General features: G+C 40.5%; 1 protein-coding gene across 2 annotated transcripts in view; it reads right to left on the bottom strand.

Annotated features, from left to right (window-relative positions):
- Positions 1 to 13,019: 13,019 nt before the first annotated feature.
- The window catches only part of SLC26A4 (solute carrier family 26 member 4), a 56,294-nt gene continuing 48,709 nt past the window's right edge, over positions 13,020 to 20,604 (bottom strand). For both annotated transcript variants that reach the window (XM_077997169.1, XM_028846168.2), the window contains 3 exons: positions 18,973 to 19,118; positions 16,544 to 16,627; positions 13,020 to 13,759 (listed from right to left, as the gene is read on the bottom strand). In XM_077997169.1, the coding sequence (XP_077853295.1) occupies positions 13,736 to 13,759; positions 16,544 to 16,627; positions 18,973 to 19,118 (254 nt within the window). In that variant the 3' untranslated portion in view covers positions 13,020 to 13,735. The remainder of the gene's footprint in view (positions 13,760 to 16,543; positions 16,628 to 18,972; positions 19,119 to 20,604) is intronic.

Genomic DNA, 20,604 nt, shown 5'->3' with positions numbered 1-20,604 from the left:
GCAAAAAATGAGAAAACTCGTCCTGAAAAGAATACTAAGGATGTGGATGAACATCCATTTGATAAAAAGATCATGAGTGCGGTTCATGGACACAATCAGCCATTTCAACAGAAAGCAGGCATAGAAATGGGATTATATCAGCAGAGACACCACCTGTTTGAACTAAAGGGGACAAAGAAAGAGAGGGCCCAGTGCAGTGGCTCACACCTGTAATCCCAGTACTTTGAGAGGCTGAGGCAGGTGGATCACTTGAGCTCAGGAGTTTGAGACCAGACATGATGAAACCCTGTCTCTACCAAAAATTCAAAAAAAAAAAAAAATTGCCAGGCATGGTGGCATGCACCTGTAGTCCCAGCTACTTGGGGGAGCTGAGGCAGGAGGATTGCATGAACCCGGAAAGTTGAGACTGCAGTGAGCCATGATCATGCCACTGCACTGCAACCTGGGCAGCAGAGCCAGATCTTGCCAAGGAAAGAGGAGGGGAGGGGAGGGGAAAGGAAGGGAGGGGAGGAGAGGAAAGGAGAGGAGAGGGGGGAGGAGAGGAGAGGAGAGGAGAGGAGGCGGGAGGGGAGGAGAGAGGAGGGGAAGGGACGAAAGGAAATCCTGTGAAGGAAAGGAAAGGAGAGGAGAGGGGAAGGAAGGGGAGGGGAGGAGACCCTGTCAAGGAAAGGAAAGGGGAGGAGAGGGGGCAGGGGAGAGGAGGAGAGGTAAGGAGAGGGGAGGAGAGGAGAGGAGAGGAGAGCAGAGGACAGGAGAGGAGAGGAGAGGAGAGGAGAGGAGATCCTGTGAAGGAAAGGAAAAGAGAGGAGAGGGGAGGGGAGGGGAAGGGAAGGGAGGGAAGGGGAGGCAGAGGAGAGGAAAGGGGAGGGAAAGGAGGGGAGGGGAGGGGAGGGAGAGGAGAAGAGAAGAGAGGGGAGAAGAGAGGAGAGGAGAGAAGAGGAGAGGAGAGGAGAGGAGAGGAGAGGAGAGGAGAGGAGAGGAGAGGAGAGGAGAGGAGAGGAGAGAGGAGAAGAGATCCTGTCAAGGAAAGGAAAGGAGAGGAGAGGAGATGGGAGGGGAGTGGGAGGTATGACTGACTTCTTGGATTTTACAGGACAGGACCACAGAGCTATTCAGCTGTGAAAGTGAGCTACTCTTCAAGAAAAGGAAAAACAGACCCCAAAGGCAATTGAGAGATCATCAGGACTGCCACTCCCACCGCAGGCTAAGAGTGCATGGGCCCAGGGGGACGGCGTAGGGCAAGACTGCATCCACCTTGTTTTCAAAGGTCTCTGCCCAGCAAAGCTGCACGTTTGTGGCCGCACATTAGCAGTGGGGGTGATGCTACTACCTCAATGAGTCTGGAAGGCCAAGCATTGAGCCAAAGAGGAATTTCCTCGAGCCTTAAGATATAATGGAATTTGCCTTACTAAGTTTGGGACTTGTTTGGGACCCACACTCCTTCCTTCTTTCCTATTTCTTTATTTTTGAATGGGGATGTCTATTCTATGCCTGTCTCACTATTTTATTTTGGAAGCACATAACTTGTCTGGTTTCACAAGTTCATAGCTGGAGAGGAATTTTGCCTCAGGATGAATCATACCTCAAATCTTATCTGTACCTGGTTTAGATATTTAAATGAGACTTGACTTTAGATTTCAGAACTGATCCTGGAATAAGACTTTTGAGGATTGTTGGGATGAAATAAATGTATTTTGCATGCAATAAAGACATGAATTTTGGGGGACCAGGGGTCAGAATATTATGGAGTGTATCCTCTCCCAAATTCATGTGGATGCTGTAACCCTCAGTGATGATATTTGGGTATGGGGCCTTTGGGAGATAATTAGCATTAGATGAGGTCATGAAGGTTGGGCCCTCATGATGGGATTAGTTTCCCTATAGGAAGAAACACCAGAGAGCTTGCACATGCCTGCCCTGAGGAAAGGTCTTGTGAGCCACACTGCAAGAAGGCTGCTGTCTGTAAGCCAAGGAGGGAGCTCTCACCGAAACCCAGTCATGCCAGCACCCTGATCTGACTTCCAGCCTCCAGAACTATGAGAAAATAAATTTCTGTTGTTTACACCACCCAGTCTATGGCATTTTGTTATGGCAGCCCAAGCTGACTAATATACCTGGGAATGACTTAATTTCCCTGAGTTGCACAGAAAATCCTTTATAGTACCATGAAGATAAAATATACTAGAAAGAGGAAAGATTGGTACTTAATTGCAGTGAATCTCTCATTGAGAGGCTCAAGAATCATATACTCTTTCTTTGTTAGGAATAAACACTCCAGATTGTTGGAACAGAGTGTGAGCTCTCTAATTTGCTATGGGGGAGGGGAGTGTCAGTCTTCACCTAACTTTAGCTATTCTATTTATTGTTACTGTTTGCAATGAGAGGCAATACAAATGATAGCCTAGTTCTTCTTAACCTTTTACCTAGGGCACCAGAAGAATTCAGAATGAATCTTGTCTGCCCAGTGTCCAATTCAGGACATTTCTTTGACCCTTTCTTAATGCCCCAGGGAACAACCTACCTGCTTCCCTGGACCTTGTTAGCATTTAAATCTCTTTCAGCTGTTTCTAGGGTGTTACACCACACCATCAACATTCACTTACCAAAAGAAATTGTGCTGATTTCTTTAATTGTAGAATTGACTCGGTGTTTTAGAATAGTAGTTAAAGGACTTGGGCTCTGGAATTTTAGCTCGGCTATTTACTTCCGGAGTGGACTTCCTTAGGCAATTCACTTAACCTTTTTTTTTCTCAATTTACATTATCTGTAAAATGGGGATACTTGTTCCCACCTGTAGTGTTTTTGTGGAAATTAAAGTAGCCAATGAGGCCAGGTGTGGTGGCTCACACCCGTAATCCCAACGCTTTGGGATGCTGTGGTGGGACAGTTGCTGGAGCCCAGGAGTTTGAGCCTGCTGTGAACTGTGATTGCCCACTGCCTGGGCAACAGAGCAAGATCCTGACTCTAAAAATAATAAAAATAAGTAAATAAAAAATAAATTAGCCAATGAATTTAAATAACTAGCATCACAATTTTCACAATGCCTAACAAATAATAAGCATATAATGACTGTGAGCCATCTTCATCTTTGTCTTCATCATCCTCAAATTTGACAGCTAGATAAAAATCTAGACCGAAACCGTTTTAGGAGATGGTGTCCACTAGGTGGCACCAGCCACAGGTAAATAAAGTCTGCCACGTATGTTTCACCAAAATTTCAGTCATGAAGAGATGTAAAATATATTGCAATGGCAATAATGCAATATATATACACAGAGATATATAAATATATTGTGGCCCCAAAACTAGATATTTCCTCCGAAATAATTACCTAATGGATGTCTTACAAGCAAACATGTTCTGGTTTGTGATGCCCAGGCCCCAGGAGATTCTGATGCAGGCGTCAGCAGACAAACTTTTTTTTTTTTTTTCTTTTTTGAGATGGAGTCTCACTCTGTCGCCCAGGCTGGAGTGCAGTGGCATGATCTCTGCTCACTGCAAGCTCTGCCTCCCGGGTTCACACCATTCTCCTGCCTCAGCCTCCCGAGTAGCTGGGACTACAGGCGCTCGCCGCCACGCCCGGCTTATTTTTTGTATTTTTAATAGAGACAGGGTTTCACCATGTTAGCCAGGATGGTCTCGATCTCCTGACCTCGTGATCCGCCCGCCTCAGCCTCCTAAAGTGCTGGGATTACAGGTGTGAGCCACCACGCCCAGCCGGCAGACAAACTTTGAGAAACTCTCCTATTCTGTATCTGGGTGTGATGGTGTGATACTAAACCTCACCATCTCAAGAGTGTAATTAGGGTCAGGTTTGGCTAACAACTGGAACTTTTGTTTTGCAGAAATATGTTCCTCCTACTTATGTTGTAGCAGGTTGTGATTTGGAGAAGAACCCTGTTGAAGATCAGAGATTTTGTACCTAACATTCTGTGGAAGGAAACTCTGTGGGCAGTAGGGAGGGGAGTAGACAGCTGACATAGGGACAAGAACTTGGTTGGAAGAGCAAGAGTACAAATAAGGTTTTTAGGAAGTTTTTCTACTTGACAAGTAAATATCAGCAATCCTTTTGTAATTGGATGTTTTTCTGATATCTGAGAAACTCTTAGTAAAGCAAGAACAAAATGGGCTGGACATTTGAGTTATAACACTTTTTTACTTTTCTGTCTTAACTGCTTTCTGTTATCCCTAAGCCTTCAAGCAAAATCTTATTAAACATATCCTAGTTACGTTTAAGGGAAGTAAGGCTGTGTCCATCTTTGAGATGTATTATTATACCAGTTGAAACTGAGTTATAGAATTAAGATGATACACTTTTAAAAATGTGAATGCACTCATTAATAGAGAAATTAAATAAAAGCCTGGAATTCCTACATAGGAGGGACTGTTTTGTCATTTGCATGTCAAAGGGCAAGGTGATCCCAGAAGACTGGCCATGGTAGTACTCTAAATCAGCTGAAGACCTAGGGGCTGGAGATGGATCACAGACAGGGAGAAGTTGACAGAAAAAATGCATAAAAGGGTAAAAGTGAAGAGGAGATGTAAGCAAATTGGAACATAATTAAATTGGGTAGAAGTTGAAAAGAGCATTTTGGGAAGTCGATCTGTCCTGGCCTTTCTGTCTTAGAAAGAAATAGAAGAGAGGCCTGTGGCAGAACTATTCCTTCGACTTCCTGACCCCCGACTCCCACCCCATCCTTACTTCCTTTCATCCCAGAGAAAGGGGAGTATTCGTCCTATACAAGTTAGATCCCCTCTTGTCTCTTGTCCACACACCATCAGTTATCTATTCCCTCTTGTACATTTTCAATTCTTTTTTCATTACTAGTTCTACTCTCTAAATATGTATGTGTGTGGGAGGATCCCTTGAGCACCAGGAGTTTGAGACCAGTCAGGGCAAGACCCTGTCTCTATAAAACAAAAAATACAAAAATTATCCCGGCATAGTGTGGCAAGTCTGTGATCCCAGCTACTCAGGAAGCTGAGCGGTAGGTTTGCTTGAGCCCGAGATGTCAAGGCTGCAGTGAGCTGTGTTTGTGCTACTGCACTCCAGCCTGGGCAATAGAGGGAGATCCTATCTCAAAAAAGAAAAAAGTATCAGTAGTCACCAATATTTTTAGTTCTCCTTCCCTCCTTAGACGTTTGGAAGTATTATATTTGCCCACTTCTTTTACTTTGGCCATGGAGAGTAAAATGGCCATTTGGAAATGTGAGTGAACGTTACATGTTGCTTCTGGGTGGAAATATCTGAAGCAGGTTCACAATTCTTGCTTTCTCTATTGTCTCGTTTTGTTCTTCCTTGCCTTCAAGAAAGGTGATCCTGTGTTGAGATAATAGATGTCTAAGATCAAAGCAGCCTAGCATGCTAAGTCATCACATGGAAAAAAAATTGCCTTGACCTACAGCAAATGTTCAGCAAGAAAAAAACACCCCAAACTTTTCTTTATAAGTCACTAAAGTTTTTGCTATTTTTAGTTCTGAGGTGTGAATGTGTTAGGTTACTGCAGTATAATTAAACCTATCCTGGCTAACTTAAATGCTATGCAAACATATATTTTGAATAAATCTATTTTAACCCCCACTTCCAACTAGCTGGCCACCCATAAGCCTCCCTAAACAGAAATTATGGAACTGCCAATGCTTGTAAACTGTCCCTCTTCAGTTCTCCCATATTTCAGTAATTATCATCGCCATCCACTTAGTTGCTCAATCCAGAATTCAAAAACAGGGATTATCTTAATTCTTCCCTCTTCCTCCCCTCACAGTCTGATCACTAAGTTTTCCTAAGTGTGTCTCAAATAGATCCTGAGCATCTGCAATGGCCTTCTTCCTCTTCCTACTTCCAGTCTTGGGATAATATAAATATATATATACCTTCTTGTGGTACAAAATCAGAAGTTAATAAAGGGTCTACAGTAAAAATTCTGCCTTGCAGCCCTGTCCCCAGGTACCCAGTTCCTTCCCGTAGGCAACCGAAAAGACCAGTTCCTTTTGTATCCTTTGAGATACGCTCCGCACATGGAAACAAACAGTCTACACTTCTCTCAGAATAATCTTTTTTTTTTTTTTTTTTGAGATGGAGTCTTGTTCTGGAGTGCAGTGGCACAATCTCAGCTCACTGCAACCTCCGTCTCCTGGGTTCAAGCGATTTCCCTGCCTCACCCTCTCAAGTAGCTGGGATTACAGGTGCGTGCCACCAGGCCCTGCTAATTTTTGCGTTTTTAGAAGAAACGGGGTCCCAACATGTTGACCAGGCTGGTCTCGAACTCCTGGCCTCAGGTGATCTGCCTGCCTCGGCCTTCCAAAGTGCTGGGATTACAGGTGTGAGCCACCGTGCCTGGCCAGAATAATCTTTTAAAAATACAAATCTGACCATATTTTCCCAGTTTTGAAGCCTTTCAGTGCTTTCCCATTATAAACTTTCTATTGTTTAGCATCCTGCTTTGGTGACCTCCTTGCCTTTCCTCCCTCTTACCACCCTGCAGTCCTGTTGCTCTTTCACTTCTGAGACAAGCCCCCTTCCCGCTGAGTTCTTTCCTGACTCAGGGTGTTTACCTGTACTGTTCCCTCTGCCTGAAAACTTTTTCCACAGATCTGGACATGCCAATTCCTTCCTTAAATGTTACCTCTTTAGAGAGCATGCTATTCTTGTCATTCTCTACTATTGCCCTCCATTTGTCACCTTCAGTCTCTACTTCCTTATATTGGCTATAGCTATGTAAGAAGTCATTATATATTTATTGGTATGTTTGCTTCTTTACTGATCATCTCCCACGTTAGACTATAAGTTCCATGAGAATAGAAACTGTCTTTTTTTTTTTTTAACCATTCCCTGATACCCAGCCCCTAGTTCTGTGTCTATTACAAAGTAGGTGCACATTAAATATTTGATGAATGAATGTATGAATGAGGAACTAATGGAAAATCTAATACTTTGGGGTAGGAATGCAGATGGGCAGAGGAAGATGAAACTAAAAAGAGAAACTAGCCTCAACTATTTAAGCAGGCAAATTTGGCCTCCATATTGTTTCTCCCCTAAGTATAGGTTTTTATCCCATGCCTCCTTACACCATGTGGCTGGCTCTGCCTCTGGTTAGGCCAGCCACTTATTATGCAGAAGAAGGGCTGGGGAGAAAGAAGAGCTGAGCATCAGTCCCACACTTTCAAGCCCTTTAATTCTTTTGGAGAAGGTGGCAGTGAGCACAGAATGCTCATTTGCCACAGCTTGTATTTTGTTGTAAACATTTAATAACTGGTTTAAACAGAAATATTGAGCAATCACTCCTTGCTTTGTTTTAGGGACCAAAACTTTCTTTATTACCAGCAAGTAAAATCAGAAGAAACAATGACTTCCACATAGAAACGGTAACATGTTTATAAGGAAACGTTAACTCTACAATCTCAAATCAATATCTACTTCTACCTATATGTTTTTAAATAGCACATATTTCTTTTTCTACTCATAAAAGTAGTGATTCATATAATTATAAATAATAGAATACTAAAATTATCTTAAATGGATAGGCTATGAAAATAAAAATCACATCTGTGGAACAAGCCTTTTATTTCTAAATCACAAAAGCTAGTATGTCTGCTTTCATCTCTTACTCTCTTTGGAAACTAAAAAACAAAAGCCTCATTCATCTCCACTTTAATTTCACCTTCTGAATTTATTTCTGGATACCTAGATCACCTGATTGGATTAGCGAGGTAATGTAACCCAGCCATTTGTCTTTATCTCTTACCACACTGGAGGATAAAACCCAGGCTCCTTTATGTAGTATATAAGGGTTCTCATTTGCTGGCCCCAGGACACCTTGCAGCCTCATTTCTTACCCCTTCTTCCCTTACCCACTTAACGGGGAACTTACCGGAGAAAGGTCACGGGCTCCTGTGTGTGTTCTAAAGGTCTTACCCTCTCTTACTCAACCAAATACTTCTGGGTCAGGGAATAGAAAGATGTCCAGACTTCCTTCTTTTGTATATGGCATAGGCTTGAAGGAATGGGTTAAATGATCCTGCTGTGCTGGTTTATTACAAATCGATGAGCTAGGAAGTGAACGCAACTGGAGAGAGTAGGCTTGACTACTTTGGTCAACATGCAGAAATAAGAACCATCCTCAAGTTTTGGGCAGTGCCACTAGTTTACAAATGCCTTGACGAGACTCATACCTGGTCTTTCTTGTGAAGAGCCTCTCCCAACTTGCAGTACTGGCTGGCCGAGGACTTGTAAAATTCCTTAACGTCTAAAAGATGACCTTTACATGCTCCCCTAGAGCTCCTTCATGACTGAGGAGGCTGTGGGCAAAAATGAAATTGCAGAGAAAGAGTATGTCCTCATGGGAGACTCACCAGAAGTCATTGCAAATGAATTCTACAACAGAATATTCAGTGTTCAACTTACCCTGACTATAGGAAGTCTAATATCAGAGCTATTCCTCCATTTCAGAATGTCTTTGTTCAGCCATAAGTCTGGGAATGGTGTCAGAAGGAGAGGTATATCTGCACTTGGAGTGCATTTTTAAAAGGGTCCCCAGAAGAATTCTTGTGCTGATGGCATAGTTAAGCTTCTTGATTGTGGTGGTGTTTTTGTTTTTTTTTTGTTTTTGTTTTTGTTTTTTTTGAGACGGAGTCTGGCTCTGTCACCCAGGCTGGAGTGCAGTGGCGCGATCTCGGCTCACTGCAAGCTCCGCCTCCCGGGTTTACGCCATTCTCCTGCCTCAGCCTCCCGAGTAGCTGGGACTACAGGCGCCCGCCACCTCGCCCGGCTAGTTTTTTGTATTTTTTAGTAGAGACGGGGTTTCACCGTGTTAGCCAGGATGGTCTCGATCTCCTGACCTCGTGATCCGCCCGTCTCGGCCTCCCAAAGTGCTGGGATTACAGGCTTGAGCCACCGCGCCCGGCCGATTGTGGTGGTGTTTACACAAAGCTATACATGGGACAAAATTGCACAGAGTGCCCCGACACACACACACACACACACACACACACGAGTCCATGTATAACTGGTGAAATGTGAATAAGGTCTATGGTTTATACCAATGTCAATTTCCTGTTGTTTTTTTAAATTGTACTGTAGCTGTGCAAGATGTTAACGTTGTGGAAGCCTGGGTGAGGGGTGCATGGGAATCTTGCCATATATTTCTTTGCAAATTCCTGTGAATCTATAATTATTTCAAAATAAAAAGTTTTAAAGGAGCTGGAAGGGGACTCAGCGCATTGGAGCACTTGATCTAAAACAATGCTTTGGGAATCACCTTGAAACTAGAAGACCTTGTGCAAAAACAGTACCTCAATGTTCACGCCCAAAAATGTTCCTGAAGAAAAGGATGAAGTGGGCTGACTTGGTTGGCATATTCAAAATGTATATAGACGTTAAGAGGGCCTTTAATTCCCTGAAGCTCTGTTAACATACAAGCGAATTCCGAGCCCCTTTTCTGGAGACCAATAGGTAAGGCAGACAGGCAAGCAGGTGAGCTGTCACAGTAAGTCTTTGGAATAGGCCTAAAAGCTCAGGAAACTCTGAATGTCTTATGTACTTAATGACTGCCATTCTCTAATTATGTTAACCTTACTCAGCATCACTGACTTTAGCTTAATGCATTCATCCGACAATATTTATTGCACCTCTACTGTGTGTCTGACACTCTTTACTCTTCTGAATACTTAGGATATGTCCAGGAACAAAATAAAGAATCCTGCCTTGGTAGAGCTTATGTTCTAGTATAAGGGAGGAGGCAGGAAGAGAAACAGTAGTAAGTGAATTACAGAGCATACTAGAAGCTGATATTAATGAAAAGAGATGGGTAAGGGGGACCAAGAATTCAGGAGATGGCATGGCATGTCGGGGAGGGAGTGTTGTTCACTTCTCTGAGTTCTTAAAGGATATGATTGTACTGAAATCAATCCTCTATTTGGATTTTATTTTCCCATTATGAAATTCTCTACCCCACCATTCCTTTCTTCTTCTTAGTCTTTCTCTTCCCTCCACCTTTTATTTTACCTTCCTCTTTATCTTTCTTCCATTAATTTTCCCTTTCTTATTTCTCTTCCTTCCCTAATTGTCATTCTTTTTCTCTGTGGTTCTCTTACCTTTTTCTCCCTTACGTCCCCCTGTGACCTTCCTTTCCTTCTCCCCTCCTTGTTTCTATTTTTTCTCTCTCCTATTCTTTTTCTAGCTATTTGTCATTATGTGGCTTTCTTATGGAACTGAACTTCGTGTGATTTAACTAAAGTTTGTGTGGCTTTTGTTACCCTGTTAAATTGTTTACATGACAAATGCTACTCTAACTGAAACCAAACTTTCTTCAGATACCTAACCTGATGCAAACAGAAAATAACCCTAATTTCATTGATTCTCACCTTATAGATCTAAGCCCCAGATAGAGGAACTCTTCCCGCAAATATTTCTGGAATATGCAAGGATGCCTCACAAGAATGTTCATAGCAGACTATTCATGAAAGCCCAAAACTGGAAACGACACAAATATCCACAAACAGTAGGATGAATAAATAAGTGGTGGCAAATTTACAATGGAATGAATACAGCAGGGAGAACGAATGAATGATTGCTATATTGAATAAGATGGATGAATCTCATGATTATAATGTTGAGTGAAAGAGGACAGACACAAGAGAAAGGGGGAAAAAAGAAATAATCTTTGATTCCATTGCTATGCAATTCAAAAAAACAGGTTTTAGAAGTCAGGACAGTAATTGCCCTCTGGGGCAACCAACTAAGAGGGAGCATGAGAGAGCTTATGCAGTGCTGGTGGCATTCTGCTTGTTGATCTGGGCACAGGCCACTCTGGTGTGCTTGTTTTGTGAAAATTCTTCAAGCACTACACTGTGATTTGTATCCTTTTTAACATATGTGGTGCCAGAATGAAAAGTTTGCTAAAATAATAATAACCATTGCACAAAATAAACTGGAAATATTTGGATAAGAATTACAAGGTTTAACTGTGATATTTGTGAGTAATGTTGTTTATTGCACTGATAAATCTACGAAAAGAAATTACAGACAAATGGAAGTGGTGCTATAAAGAATACCTCATAATGATGACTGATAAGAGCAATGACAAACTTAGAATGAAGTATTTTATTATATTATATTTATTTATTTATTTATTTATTTATTTATTTATTTATTTATTTATATTTAGAGACAGGGTCTTGCTGTGTTGCCCAGGCTGAGACTCTAACTCCTTGGCTCAAGGGATCCTTCCGCCTCAGGCTTCCAAGTAGCTGATACTACAAGGGCATGTGCCACTGCTCCTGGCACATTCTTTATTATATTTAATAGTTTTGTTCAGAAAGGAGACGTCCAAGTAGTTTAAAAGACAACTTTACATTTATTTTTAAATGTGTGCAAATATTTTCAAGTGTGCATGATTTGATGTTGTAATTTATTAAAACTCATATACAATACTGAAATCTTACCCTATAGGTTAAAAATATAACAAAAGGCAACTTTAATTTCAAGTGAAATTTCCATTGATAATACAAAACTAAAAGTATGCTTACTATTCACAAAATACATAGAAGAGACAATATTCCCACAGTTTGCTTGGGAAACAAGTCACACTGTGGACTTACGTCATCACAAGTGAACCCAGAATTTACAACCTCTAGCCTTGTTGTAAAACCTAACTTTGGTATTTCCTTCAAAAAAGTGAGCAGTGCGTATTTCCTTTATTGCACAAAGGTATTCATTCATTTTCTGTAAGACTATTACATTCACTCTTTTATTTTTTATTTTATTTTATTTTTTTTTTTGACACAGTGTCTCACTCTGTTGCCCAGGCTGGAGTGCAGTGGCATGATCTCGGCTCACTGCAAGCTCCGCCTCCCAGGTTCACGCCATTCTCCTGCCTCAGCCTCCCAAGTAACTGGGACTACAGGCGCCCACCACCACGCCCGGCTAATTTCTTTTTTTGTATTTTTAGTAGAGACGGGGTTTTACCGTGTTAGCTAGGATGCTCTTGATCTCCTGACCTCGTGATCCACCTGCCTCGGCCTCCCAAAGTGCTGGAATTACAGGCGTGAGCCACCGCGCCCGGCCTCCACTCACTCTTTAGAGAGATGATTTGTTGTCAATATAAGCAGGTAGTGCTTGAAAATGAGACAGCATTATAATCCTAGTTATGCTGTAACCAGATTTACAACCAGAATTCAGGATCAACCAATTTGTATGATCATTAATCATATTCTTTCAGAAATAGACACATTGTTTCTGGTTATATTTCAGAAGAAAAACAGAGAAGCCATTCTACCTTTGGGCAAGGGTGACTACAGGACTTGAGTGTGTATAAATTTTGGTAAATGCAGGGGTCCTGGAACCAATCCCTGGATTATACCAAGGGATGATGTAGTTTTCATCAAGCAAGACATTCTCAATTGGGGACCTGGGTATTACTTTTCTCTAGAAATGAATTACTTTTCTCTAGAAAAGTTCATTCACTCCAGTGTGATATATATGGAAAAGTCCCCAGGACCAAAGCTTGTGTTATATATAATACCTAGAAAATTGTTGGCACTCAGGAAAAAATAAATAAATAAAAAGATAATATATAAAAACTTTTGGTCAAAAAAACCTGTATTTTCCAGTATGTACATTCCAAACGAATGTTTTTATATTGAGTTCATTTAGAATGCTTTGTCTTTAAAAATGCACTTTAAACATAGACTACTATAGACAGTTCAATTTTTAGAGTTTTTTTTTAAGTGGTCAGAGTTCAGTTAAATATTACTTACTTTACATACTGCTACAATTTTTGAGAAAAAAATATAAACTCATTTTAATAATCATTATTATATAAGCACATCAAAAAATTTTTCACTCAAAATAACACTTTTTTGTCAGATTTTATGTAGATCATACCTATATATGCCTCCATGCAATGATCATTTCTATAGACTAAGATAATTAAAACTGAATTTTTAAACAAAATAATCTGTCATATATTTTTCTTTGATCTCAGTTGTGATCCATGATTATTATCATATCAAAAAATGACTTTTATAAACCATGAAAATCTCTTTATTATTTCATTTGTCTGCATCAATGTTTCAAAATACATTGGCCTGGTTCTGTAGCTTTTAGTTAAACCATTTCCAGGATCAAAGAGATCCTCAATTCTGGTTACATGTAATAACACTTCATTATTAGGTACTAAGCAAATTTGCATTTTTAAAACTCCAGCTTATTATCCAAAGTTATTTTCAAAGGCTTTTATTGATAAATGCATTAATAATTTTATTTCAGCATTTACTAAATGTGACCTTACATGGTGATCAGTGCAGCGCATGGATATCCAGGTTAGTCAAAAATTGATTTTTCTTTATGATTAATCATTCATGACTCACCTGACCACAGAGGCTGTTGGGTCAGCACTCACTCTGACTGAACAGAGATATGCCAGTACCCATGTGAACATTATTAGCAAATCTGTGACATGGATCAGCAGCGTATCATAACACCAGCTTATCCTGGACGCTGCCAAATCGTCTGAATAATTCTCACCATTTTGCACATGTTAGGGGTAAGGTGTTTATTTTATAAATAAATCCTAGAAACAGTCTTAGTGCTTCTCTTTCAATGGCTTAATAGAAAAAAGAATGAGTGTTTCGAGTCTGAAGAAATAGTCAATGCAGAAAATGTTTGCATAGGAGGACGTTAGTGAGGAAGTTTTGTCTTGTGTTCCTTGCTCATAGAGACCTCCTGAGCCCACTTTCAGGATGCAAGTGTACGCATAGCCTGTGGAAGCAAGGGGAAAACAAAGTGTTGATACAACTGAATTCTCCTTAAGTCTGCATTATCTTTTTTATAAATATGTTTTTATAGTATTGGTTGCTTACTGTTACTCATCTTAGGTGTATAGCATCACAATAGAAATAGGGTAAAAACTTAGTTTTGTATTCATTATACTTTTTTTTTTTTTTTTTGAGACTGACTCTCACTCACTGTTGCCCAGGCTGGAGTGCTGTGGCGCGATCTCAGCTCACTGCAACCTCCACCTCCCAGGTTCAAGCAATTCTACTGCCTCAGCCTCCCAAGTAGCTGGGATTACAGGTGCCCACCACCACGCCCAGCTAATTTTTTTTTTTTTTTAGTAGAGATGGTGGTGGGGTTACCATGTTGGTCAGGCTGGTCTCAAACTCCTGACCTCAAGTGATCCATCTGCCTTGGCCTCCCAAAGTGTTGGGATTACAGGATTGAGCCACTGAGCCTGGCCTGTATTCCTCATACTTTAATTGGATTTAATTAAGAGCAATGATTACTGTTTATTGAGCACTTACTATGTACAAGGCACTGCTTTTGTTACTTTACATGTATCCTTTAATTTTCACAACTCTGTGGTATTATTACTACTTTCCATGAAGATACTAATATGAAGACAGGATAAGTAATTTGTCCTGGGGTGCACAGCTAGTAAGTAGCAGAATGAGGACTAGCACCCGGGTCTGTCTGGTTCTAAAGTCCATGCCCTTGAAACCATTGTGCTATATTGTTTCACCATCAATAGAAACCCTCCTTGAATTATTCTTTTATGTGGTAACCAATAAATATCCTAAATAAAGCAGTCTTAAGTTCTAAGTTTGACGAGTTTTTACTCAAACTAAGGCTGCCCTATATCCATAGAGTCATAAACTACAAGAGCTAAAAGGACTTCTCAGGTCAATAATGACTTTCCTGGGCTCACTAAGCTAGTGGGCCAACATGCAGGTACTGTGATTTTCACTGTAGCAATGTATTTCCTCCACAAAAATCTCTGCCTGTCATCCTTACTGCCTGATTTCATTAAAGGGGGTTGGATGTTTTTCTTTGCAACATTTTTTCAAGACCGAGAAAAAGGCAGAGAAGGCAGGCTTATCAGATTTGATTATGACACCAGGTAGGGGATAGTAGGGTAGACAATATCCTGGATGATAGATTTAAAACACGAAACTGGCCAATGCGGTGGCTCATGCCTGTAATCCCAGCAATCTGGGAGGCCAAGGTGGGTGGATTACTTGAAGTCAGGAGTTCAAGACCAGCCTGGACAACATGGCAAAACCCTGTCTCTACTAAAAATAATTAAAAAAAAAAAAAAATTAGCTGGGCATGGTGGCGAGCGCCTGTAATTCCAGCTACTTGGGAAGATGAGGCACACGTGAGAATCTCTCAAACCCAGAAGGGAGAGGTTGCAGTGAGCTGAGATTGTACCACTGCACTCCAGCCCAGGTGACAGAGTAATACTCAGTCACAAATAATAATAATAATAATACAAAATTATGTCAGTAAACAAGAACCAACAAGATGCAATCTAGCAGAAATAGGTGTAGTTCTGTATTAGGGTCAAAACTCAATTAAATAAATATAAGTAGGGAACTCTACTAGACCATAGTTTGTATGAAAATGCCCCAGTCTTTAGTTGGACCCGGCTCAATAGAAGCCAAAATTCTGATGTTGCTATTATGAAAGGAAACACATTTTTAAGCTATAGTAATAGAATATCTTGATGAGATCAAGGTAGGTCATGGTTGAAAAATCTCCATGCTGGCCTGACCACATTTAGGGTTTTGTGTCCCCATCGTGACCACAGAAGCATTGACTGCATGTTTGCAAGGAATAGAAGAAACGAGAAGAGTCTCAACTGGAAGACAGTCTGCTGGAGACATGAGAACTATTCTCAAATATTTGAAGGGCTGTTCAGTGGGAAGGTTTGTATTGCTAAGGAAGGTAGATCTCAATTCATTAGGTGGTTACTACAGAAAGGCCAAATTCAGTTTTGTAAGCACAAGTAACCTTTAGAGACTTCCAACCATGTAACAAACTCCCTTGAGAAGCCACTAGTGGCCAATGTCTGGAAATGCTCACCTAAAAGCTGAATGAACATTCATCAAGGATGGTGTAAGAAGGATTTCTGCATGGGCTAGAATGTTAGACTACTTGATTCTCAGAAATCTTTCAACTTTTTACAATTCTGTGATCTTCCTTCAGTGTTCACCTCTTACCCAGTGGTGAAGCTGCAAATTTTACTCAGATGCTACAAGTTCAGGCAAGTTTCCTAGGAATAGTCTGATGTCACAAGAGCATCTGAAATATACAGAATCAGTCTAAGGTGGGGAGAGTATGTTTTTAAAGCTGTTATCAGTCATATGAAGGAAGGTCATAGGGTTTATGTTCCTCACATACTATTCCTGAGGCTTATAAAATTCCTGGCGTAGAATTTTCCTCTATTCATTATTTTCCTATCGCATGGCCTTCCATCTCTGGAAGAGCAGGATGCGGAGCTGTAGGCAGCAAATCAGGAGCAGTGTGTTGGCTCTTGCCGGTTGCTGATCATCCCCAAATACCTGGGACAAAAGCTCCCCAAGAACTTAACATCTTCAAGGGAGAATTCTTATTTTCTCTTCTTCCCTGCTATCAAGCCATCTTTTTTACATTTGGGAGAATTATGTTCCCTGACAGCTCTTAATCAGATATATTCACTATTTGTATTACTCTAATTATTCAAAATGTAATCCAAATATTTTCTTCAGAAGAAAATGATCATACCTCATCCTGGACATCAAGTTCTTCTTCAGTCAGCTCTGTTTCAATTAATTCAAGGGTATCTTTACAGTCTTGAATGAGGGTGATCTTGAAAAAGAGAACATAGGGTGGAAATAGAATAGCATCAACCCACCTGATGCTCCACTGAAAATGATTTGAAGCTTTCCTGGGGCTTCTCATCTATCTTTACATACTTCAGAATCCTCTTCAGCTGTCTTGTTCTTTTATATTTCCCAACTAAAGATTTTTGTATATCATTTTTTTGCACATTCATAGGTGAACTGGTATAGTTCTCCATTGTCTAAACTCCTTTTCAGCTGTCTTCCCTAACCTCTCGAGTGTATGCCTCTTAACAAGTCACCCCCTCTGCCTAAATGATTCAGCAGTCAACAGTGCATCTCTCAATGGCTAAGCTAAGAGCACTTAGCACAGCATTGAGTGTGCAATGAATGCCCATTGAAGAGCTTGTGACTGATGACAATGAACAGTCACAAATGGAATTGGATGGAAATTAATTCTATTGGAGATGGAAACCAATGTCTATGGACTAATTTGGTTATTCAGAAAAGTTCTACTTTTTAGAGGTGCATGTAATTTAATCTTCTACACAGAGGAAACCTACAATTTTGGCTTTGTGTTTTGCATGGAAAAGGACATTTTCAAAGCAACTCCAAATATATATCCAGGCTAAAATGACATTTTGAAATGCTACTTAGCTACTTTTCAACTCACAAGTAGCCCAATTCTCTTTGCTAGTATGAGAATGAATTAGAGGGTTAAGTTCCTGTGCAAATGGTATGACATAATGGGAAAGGTGGAGGCTAAGTCTAACTACAAGTTGTGTCCTGAGATAGTCCTGTGATGGTAAAATAAAGAGATAGGAAGAGGGTTGTGTCATTGCAGTCACAGTATCTGTGATACAGAGGGACTCTTCTTGAAGGAAAGTACCACAGGTGAGGTTTATCGTCATTCACCTACTTACCACATGTAAAGCTTTGTGCTAGACTCTGAGAAGACACAGAAATATGAGCCTCTTGATCTCACAGGCCACCAGGAATGTCCAACCCACTGTTTAGTGGACCAGTAAGTATATAATACAAGCATTCCATTATGCTTAGTCTATTTGTTCAGGGTCAAAAAAAATCCATCCCAGTCACTCACAATGCCTCCCGGATTGCAAACAAAATTGAGTCTAACCTAGTAGGTACATTCTTGGTTAGTGGTTTTTATGACATTCATGACCTAACATCTTAGTAAGAATGGGTATAAACAAATAAAATAACTGTTTTCATGTTGAGAAAGAACTTGATACCTTGGTTTCATTTTACTTTTAATTTGGGTCTCTTAAAGATACTTCATATGATCCTGCTTTCTTATCACCTATGGGTTAGAGAATTTTAAGTTGGATAGAAAAAGGTTTATGAATTTTCAATGTTAAACAGTTTTTTTTCTTTAGATTTGTAGCTTTACTCTTTTTTTTTTCCATTTTTGTTTTTAAGATCCACAGCTTGGTAGTCAGGACTAGTATTTTACCAAGGAACACTAAATAGAACAATCTCTCCACTGCCAGTGCCTAAAAAGAATAATACAATATCGTTTCCTAAGTTGGTTTTCTTCAATCAACTGCCAATCTACAATAAGGATGTACTTATTCTATTTTTAGAAAAATGGGAAGCAATTTAAAATATCCACTATGACACTGGAATCATTATCGTTATTATATCTTGATAGGTATTTGCTTTAGTTTCCTAAGTTCACCATGAGAAATGAGATTCATGTACCACCAGGCGCACCGTTAGGCCAAGCCCAACGAACCAGACCAGAATGCTCACCTCTTCTGGGTATTTGACAGAAAAACTAACAAAATAATACCCATAGGAAATCAGGGCATATTCTGGAGCCAGACGCACTACTGTTGTGCCACGAGGCCTCCCATCAGGGCCTATTCTATTTTGTAGGGAAAAAACCCTGGGCTTATTTGTGGCTTGATTTTTTAATTGCTTTTGCAAAGATCGCTTATGGCCTGATGGATCCTGTTTAAAGGCATTTATAATTCAAGGTTTTCCAGATTGCTGAAAATTTAAGTGGAATTTATGTGCACAAATCACAGATCACAGAAGATCAAAGATTCAATATTCTAAAAAGACATTATAGCTAATGCCCACTTTTATTAATAAAACTACACATTGTAGAACTATTAAGTACTGGATACTACCAGGTAATTTCCTATAAACTATATTATTTAGTCTTCATATCTACCTAGCAAAGTTAATGTTTTTACTTCCATTTTACTGATGAAAAAACTGAGGCTCCAAGAAGTTATGTAGATAGCTTAAAATTCAACAGCTAGACTAGATTTGTGTAATGTTCGCTATTTATAGAAATCATGATAGTTTAGAAAAGATACATCTGTAGAAAGGTTGAATATTTACCGTTTCTAAAATGGAATCTTGACCCTCTTGGGATTTCACCTGGTTCTGTAGATAGAGTATAGCATCATGGACTGTCAAAAAGAATGTGTCCTTTCTAATGTTGTCGTCAAAGAACCCACATTGCTCCAGCTTTTCTATCACATAATCTTCAAAAGAAAGACACAATGTTTTGTTAGTTCCTAGGAAAAGAAATCTTTTGTTTGTTTTTGAGACAGAGTCTCATTCTATTGCCCAGGCTGGAGTGCAGTGGCACAATCATTGCTCACTGCAACCCCTACCTCCCAAGCTCAAGTGATTCCCCCCACCTCACCCTCCCAAGTAGCTAGGACTACAGGCACATCACATCATGCCCAGCTAAGAAAAGAAACTTTTAAGCATCAACCTATACTAAGTTTCTGTAGCTCTTCCTTTTATTTATTTATTTTTCTCGTATCCAAAATGTGACCCAGCTTTGAAATGACAGTTTCTTTTCCAGTAGCATATAGAATGGTTATTCCATAACTGGTCATAGTCAACCTTGGTGCACGATCATGTCACTTTGGCCAAGCCAGTGTATCCATCCTCCTACTGCTGTGGGCCAGGTTGCTAACGTTTCACAGCTGTGCCCTTCTCTGGAGACTTTCTCTTGCCCATTGGGAGCTGTGTCATCTAAAGAGGACTGGGCCTGTAATTCCAGCGCTTTGAGAGGCTGAGGAGGGTGGATCACTTTGAACCCAGGTATTCTGGGCAATATGGTGAAACCCCAGCTCTACAAAAAAAAAAAAAAAATACAAAAACTAGCCAGGTGTGGTTGTATATGCACCTATAGTCTCAGCTACTCAGGAGGCTGAGATGGCAGGATCACTTGAGCCCAGGAGTTTGAGGCTGCAGTGAGCCACGATTGCACCACTGCACTCCAACCTGGGTGACAGAGCAAGACCCTGTCTCAAATAAATAAGTAAATAAAGAGAATTGGGAGGTTTCATCCCCACGCATGGCTGGCCTGCAGCCACTGACTGATTGATATTGGGGGAGAAAGCAGGTCCCCTTGTCTCAAGGAGGCATAACCTTCTGGTACTCTTCCTGTGGTGGTGCTCCGTGTGAAATCAGGAATCTATGCTGGACTTCAGAAACCATGTCTTTCACCAGCTTCTTCCCCTTCCCTATCCTGCTTCCCTCACTGCTTCATAAATTTCCTCAGGTGTGCTCTCAATAAATCATTTGTGCAAGAATCCCCATCTTGGGCTCTGCTGCTGGAGAATTCAACCTAAGCGTTAGCACTTTCCTACACACATACATTCATAAAGAGACAGACACAGAGACTCACACCCTTGAGAGTCCTCCTGTTGCAAGGAATCTAAGTAATCCCCACCTTTGCTCTCCTCATAACAATATCCCCCCATTGTCAATATCCACCCCACCCCCACCCACTGTCAAGACACACATTTCCATACATTACCAGCTCTATGGCACAAATTGGAAGTAGTATCTTTCTGGGTTTAAAAATGTTCTCAGAGTTTTTATGCTTTTTGTTTTATTTTTGTTTTTGTTTTTGTTTTTTAAATAATAATAAAGATGGGGTCTTACCATGTTGCTCAGGCTGGTCTCAAACTCCTGGCCTGAAGTGATCCTCTGACCTTTGCCTCCCAAAGT

The sequence above is a fragment of the Macaca mulatta genome, chromosome 3 (genome assembly GCF_049350105.2).
Source record: "Macaca mulatta isolate MMU2019108-1 chromosome 3, T2T-MMU8v2.0, whole genome shotgun sequence".
NCBI classification, from domain to species: domain Eukaryota; kingdom Metazoa; phylum Chordata; class Mammalia; order Primates; family Cercopithecidae; genus Macaca; species Macaca mulatta.
This window is presented reverse-complemented; position numbering and strand designations above follow the sequence as displayed.